Source organism: Ascaphus truei, unplaced genomic scaffold (assembly GCF_040206685.1).
Source record: "Ascaphus truei isolate aAscTru1 unplaced genomic scaffold, aAscTru1.hap1 HAP1_SCAFFOLD_2788, whole genome shotgun sequence".
NCBI lineage: Eukaryota > Metazoa > Chordata > Amphibia > Anura > Ascaphidae > Ascaphus > Ascaphus truei.
In genome coordinates this window covers 23,333-30,422 of record NW_027455737.1, presented here as the reverse complement: position 1 = coordinate 30,422, position 7,090 = coordinate 23,333, and the positions used below count along the sequence as shown (strand labels likewise).

Here is a 7,090-nt window from a genome sequence, read left to right as displayed (position 1 = left end):
CCACCCACCAAGCAATCTCTCACTGCACCTAACCCATACCCTGACCATAATGTCCCGCCCTACCCACCAACCAAGCAATCTCACTGCCCCTAACCCATAACCTGACCATAATGTTCCCACCCTTACCCACCAACCAAGCAATCTCTCACTGCCCCTAACCCATAACCCGACCATAATGTTCCCACCCTTACCCACCAACCAAGCAATCTCTCACTGCCCCTAAACCATAACGCGACCAATAATGTTCCCACCTACCCACCATCCAAGCTCTCACTGCCCCTAACCCATACCCTGACCATAATTGTCCCACCCCTACCCACCAACAATCTCTCACTGCCCCTAACCCATAACCTGACCATAATGTCCCCCCTACCCACCAACCAAGTAATCTCTCACTGCCCCTAACCCATAACCTGACCATAATGTTCCCACCCCTACTCACCCACCAAGCAATCTCTCACTGCCCCTAACCCATAACCTGCCCATAATGTTCCCACCCCCTACCCACCAACCAAGCAATCTCTCACTGCCCCTAACCCATAACCTGACCATAATATTCCCCCCTACCCACCAACCAAGCAATCTCTCACTGCCCCTAACCCATAACCTGCCCATAATGTCCCCACCCCTACCCACCAACCAAGCAATCTCTCACTGCCCCTAACCCATAACCTGCCCATAATGTCCCCACCCCTACCCACCAACCAAGCAATCTCTCACTGCCCCTAACCCATAACCTGCCCATAATGTCCCCACCCACCAACCAAGCAATCTCTCACTGCCCCTAACCCATAACCTGCCCATAATGTTCCCACCCCCTACCCACCAACCAAGCAATCTCTCACTGCCCCTAACCCATAACCTGCCCATAATGTTCCCACACCAATGAAATCTTAACAATGACTCTATAATCTATATGTGACCACACCTTTGTTTTTCTAACTAATGTACATCCCCCTGGATAAGAGCGCTATATATATGTTAGTAGAAATACATAAATAAACGGGGGGGAGGGAGGGGGATGCATGACATCATCCATTACCTGCCATGACATCATCCATTACCTGCCATGACATCATCCATTACCTGCCACAACATCATCCATTACCTGCCACAACATCATCCATTACCTGCCATGACATCATCCATTACCTGTCATGACATCATCCATTACCTGCCACGACATCATTCATTACCTGCCACGACATCATTCATTACCTGCCACGACATCATCCATTACCTGCCACGACATCATTCATTACCTGCCACGACATCATCCATTACCTGCCACAACATCATCCATTACCTGCCATGACATCATCCATTACCTGCCATGACATCATCCATTACCTGCCACGACATCATTCATTACCTGCCACAACATCATCCATTACCTGCCATGACATCATCCATTACCTGCCATGACATCATCCATTACCTGCCACGACATCATCCATTACCTGTCATGACATCATCCATTACCTGCCACGACATCATCCATTACCTGTCATGACATCATCCATTACCTGCCACGACATCATTCATTACCTGCCACGACATCATTCATTACCTGCCACGACATCATCCATTACCTGCCACAACATCATCCATTACCTGCCACGACATCATCCATTACCTGCCACGACATCATCCATTACCTGTCATGACATCATCCATTACCTGCCACGACATCATCCATTACCTGTCATGACATCATCCATTACCTGCCACGACATCATCCATTACCTGCCACGACATCATCCATTACCTGTCATGACATCATCCATTACCTGCCACGACATCATTCATTACCTGCCACGACATCATTCATTACCTGCCACGACATCATCCATTACCTGTCATGACATCATTCATTACCTGCCACGACATCATCCATTACCTGCCACAACATCATCCATTACCTGCCACGACATCATCCATTACCTGCCATGACATCATCCATTACCTGCCATGACATCATCCATTACCTGCCACGACACCACTCGCGCTCACTTTCACGTCGCTCTCATACCAGGAACACTGTCAGCGCTAACGTGCCGCGTCCTGTCCCACTCTCAGGTGCCCCGCGGGGTTTCTGGGTGACCTCTGCCAGTTTGCAGACCTCTGCTCACCCGGGCGCTGCCAGAACGGGGGGTCGTGCCAGCACTTCTCTGCAACGGAGTATCGATGCCAGTGTGTGCCAGGGTGGACAGGTGAGCCAGAGAAATACCTGCCCCCCCTGTTATGGGAACCCCGATGCCAGTGTGTGCCAGGGTGGACAGGTGAGCCAGAGAAATACCTGCCCCCCCTGTTATGGGAACCCCGATGCCAGTGTGTGCCAGGGTGGACAGGTGAGCCAGAGAAATACCCTGATGTTATAGGGTCAGTGGCATCTCCCATTGATGTAATAACAGAGCATCTTATGGGATTCGTATGTTAGTAGGGTCAGCAGGGCCTCCCTGAGATGGGATAATAATGGGTCTTACATACAGGAAACCTATAAATTAATAGCGCCCGTGGCACATCCCTCTGATGGGATAGGATGGCGTCTTATGGGATTCCTATAAATGAATAGGGTCAGCGGTGCCTCTCTTTGATGAGATAAAAGGGCGTCTCACAGAGAGGATTCCCATGTTAATAGGGTCAGCAGTACCTTCCCTTCAGGGATAAGAGGACATTTTACGGGATTCCTATAGGATAATAGGGTCAGCGGTGCCTCCCTGTGATGGGATAAGGGGGCGTCTCACACACGGGGTTCCTATAAGGTAATAGGGACAGCGGTGCCTCCCTGTGATGGGATAAGAGGGCGTCTCACACACGGGGTTCCTATAAGGTAATAGGGACAGCGGTGCCTCCCTGTGATGGGATAAGAGGGCGTCTCACACACGGGGTTCCTATAAGGTAATAGGGACAGCGGTGCCTCCCTGTGATGGGATAAGAGGGCGTCTCACACACATGGGATACCTATAAGGTAATAGGGTTAGCGGTGCCTCCCTGTGATGGGATAAGAGGGCGTCTCACACAGGGGATTCCTATAAGGTAATAGGGTCAGCGGTGCCTCCCTGTGATGGAATTAGAGGGCATCTCACACAGGGGATTCCTATAAGGTAATAGGGTCAGCGGTGCCTCCCTGTGATGGGATAAGAGGGCGTCTCACACAGGGGATTCCTATAAGGTAATAGGGTCAGCGGTGCCTCCCTGTGATGGGATAAGAGGGCGTCTCACACACACAGGATTCCTATAAGATAATAGGGTCAGCGGTGCCCCCCTGTGATGGGATAAGAGGACATCTCACACACGGGATTCCTATAAGGTAATAGGGTCAGCGGTGCCTCCCTGTGATGGAATTAGAGGGCATCTCACACAGGGGATTCCTATAAGGTAATAGGGACAGCGGTGCCTCCCTGTGATGGGATAAGAGGGCGTCTCACACACACAGGATTCCTATAAGATAATAGGGTCAGCGGTGCCCCCCTGTGATGGGATAAGAGGACATCTCACACACGGGATTCCTATAAGGAAATAGGGTCAGCGGTGCCTCCCTGTGATGGGATAAGAGGGCGTCTCACACAGGGGATTCCTATAAGGTAATAGGGTCAGCGGTGCCTCCCTGTGATGGGATAAGAGGGCGTCTCACACACACAGGATTCCTATAAGATAATAGGGTCAGCGGTGCCCCCCTGTGATGGGATAAGAGGACATCTCACACACGGGATTCCTATAAGGTAATAGGGTCAGCGGTGCCTCCCTGTGATGGGATAAGAGGGCGTCTCACACAGGGGATTCCTATAAGGTAATAGGGTCAGAGGTGCCTCCCTGTGATGGGATAAGAGGGCGTCTCACACACACAGGATTCCTATAAGATAATAGGGTCAGCGGTGCCTCCCTGTGATGGGATAAGAGGACATCTCACACACGGGATTCCTATAAGGTAATAGGGTCAGCGGTGCCTCCCTGTGATGGGATAAGAGGGCGTCTCACACACATAGGATTCCTATAAGGTAATAGGGACAGCGGTGCCTCCCTGTGATGGGATAAGAGAGCGTCTCACACACGGGATTCCTATAAGGTAATAGGGACAGCGGTGCCTCCCTGTAATGGGGTAAGAGGGCGTCTCACACAGGGCATTCCTATAAGGTAATAGGGTCAGCGGTGCCTCCCTGTGATGGGATAAGAGGGCGTCTAACACACGGGATTCCTATAAGGTAATAGGGTCAGAGGTGCCTCCCTGTGATGGGATAAGAGGGCGTCTCACACACACAGGATTCCTATAAGATAATAGGGTCAGCGGTGCCCCCCTGTGATGGGATAAGAGGACATCTCACACACGGGATTCCTATAAGGTAATAGGGTCAGCGGTGCCTCCCTGTGATGGGATAAGAGGGCGTCTCACACAGGGGATTCCTATAAGGTAATAGGGTCAGCGGTGCCTCCCTGTGATGGGATAAGAGGGCGTCTCACACACACAGGATTCCTATAAGATAATAGGGTCAGCGGTGCCCCCCTGTGATGGGATAAGAGGACATCTCACACACGGGATTCCTATAAGGTAATAGGGTCAGCGGTGCCTCCCTGTGATGGGATAAGAGGGCGTCTCACACAGGGGATTCCTATAAGGTAATAGGGTCAGCGGTGCCTCCCTGTGATGGGATAAGAGGGCGTCACACACACGGGATTCCTATAAGGTAATAGGGTCAGCGGTGCCTCCCTGTGATGGGATAAGAGGGCGTCTCACACACAGGATTCCTATAAGGTAATAGGGACAGCGGTGCCTCCCTGTGATGGGATAAGAGGGCGTCTCACACAAGCGATCCCTATAAGGTAATAGGGACAGCGGCGCCTCCTTGTGATGGGATAAGAGGCGTCTCACACACAGGAATTGTTCTGCCCCATCCCTAGTCCTGGCTCCGTGGTGTTATATTGGGTCCCGGCACCATGATGTTATCTTGGGTCCCGGCTCCGTGATGTTATCTTGGGTCCCGGCACCGTGATGTTATCTTGGGTCCCGGCACCGTGGTGTTATATTGGGTCCCGGCACCATGGTGTTATATTGGGTCCCGGCTCCGTGATGTTATCTTGGGTCCCGGCACCATGGTGTTATATTGGGTCCCGGCACCATGGTGTTATATTGGGTCCCGGCTCCATTATGTTATATTGGGTCCTGGCACCGTGGTGTTATATTGGGTCCCGGCTCCGTGATGTTATCTTGGGTCCCGTCTCCGTGATGTTATATTGGGTCCCGGCTCCGTGATGTTATATTGGGTCCCGGCTCCGCGATGTTATCTTGGGTCCCGGCACCGTGATGTTATCTTGGGTCCCGGCACCATGGTGTTATATTGGGTCCCGGCTCCGTGATGTTATCTTGGGTCCCGGCACCATGGTGTTATATTGGGTCCCGGCACCGTGATGTTATATTGGGTCCCGGCACCATGGTGTTATATTGGGGTCCCGGCACCATGATGTTATATTGGGTCCCGGCACCATGGTGTTATATTGGGTCCCGGCTCCGTGATGTTATCTTGGGTCCCGGCACCATGGTGTTATATTGGGTCCCGGCACCATGGTGTTATATTGGGTCCCGGCTCCGTGATGTTATATTGGGTCCCGGCTCCATGATGTTATATTGGGTCCCGGCACCATGATGTTATATTGGGTCCCGGCACCATGGTGTTATATTGGGTCCCGGCTCCGTGATGTTATATTGGGTCCCGGCTCCATGATGTTATATTGGGTCCCGGCACCGTGGTGTTATATTGGGTCCCGGCTCCATGATGTTATATTGGGTCCCGGCACCGTGGTGTTATATTGGGTCCCGGCACTGTGATGTTATATTGGGTCCCGGCACCATGATGTTATATTGGGTCCCGGCACCGTGATGTTATCTTGGGTCCCGGCTCCGTGGTGTTATCTTGGGTCCCGGCTCCGTGGTGTTATATTGGGTCCCGGCTCCGTGATGTTATCTTGGGTCCCGGCACCGTGATGTTATCTTGGGTCCCGGCACCGTGATGTTATATTGGGTCCCGGCACCATGGTGTTATCTTGGGTCCTGGCTCCGTGAGGTTATCTTGGGTCCCGGCACCGTGATGTTATATTGGGTCCCGGCTCCGTGATGTTATCTTGGGTCCCGGCACGTGATGTTATATTGGGTCCCGGCTCTGTGATGTTATCTTGGGTCCCGGCACCGTGGTGTTATATTGGGTCCCGGCACCATGGTGTTATCTTGGGTCCTGGCTCCGTGAGGTTATCTTGGGTCCCGGCACCGTGGTGTAATATTGGGTCCCGGCACCATGGTGTTATATTGGGTCCCGGCACCGTGATGTTATCTTGGGTCCCGGCACCATGGTGTTATATTGGGTCCCGGCACCGTGGTGTTATCTTGTGTCCCGGCTCCATGATGTTATATTGGGTCCCGGCACCGTGATGTTATATTGGATCCCGGCACCGTGATGTTATATTGGGTCCCGGCTCCATGATGTTATATTGGGTCCCGGCACCATGATGTTATATTGGGTCCCGGCTCCATGATGTTATATTGGGTCCCGGCACAGTGGTGTTATATTGGATCCCGGCACCGTGATGTTATATTGGGTCCCGGCACCGTGGTGTTATCTTGGGTCCCGGCACCATGGTGTTATATTGGGTCCCGGCTCCGTGATGTTATCTTGGGTCCCGGCACCATGGTGTTATATTGGGTCCCGGCTCCATGATGTTATATTGGGTCCCGGCACCGTGATGTTATATTGGATCCCGGCACCATGATGTTATATTGGGTCCCGGCTCCGTGGTGTTATATTGGGTCCCGGCTCCGTGATGTTATATTGGGTCCCGGCTCCGTGGTGTTATATTGGGTCCCGGCACCGTGGTGTTATATTGGGTCCCAGCACCGTGATGTTATATTGGATCCCGGCACCGTGATGTTATCTTGGGTCCCGGCTCCGTGATGTTATATTGGGTCCCGGCTCCGTGGTGTTATATTGGGTCCCGGCACCGTGGTGTTATATTGGGTCCCGGCACCGTGATGTTATATTGGGTCCCGGCACGTGGTGTTATCTTGGGTCCCGGCTCCGTGGTGTTATATTGTGTCCCGGCA

General features: G+C 52.4%; 1 protein-coding gene across 1 annotated transcript in view; it reads left to right on the top strand.

Annotated features, from left to right (window-relative positions):
* Window positions 1-2,079: 2,079 nt before the first annotated feature.
* Window positions 2,080-7,090, top strand: part of LOC142481541 (uncharacterized) — a gene marked incomplete at both ends in the record, with an annotated part of 28,161 nt that continues 23,150 nt past the window's right edge. The window contains 1 exon segment of the mRNA XM_075582928.1: window positions 2,080-2,213. Within this exon segment, the coding sequence (XP_075439043.1) occupies window positions 2,080-2,213 (134 nt within the window).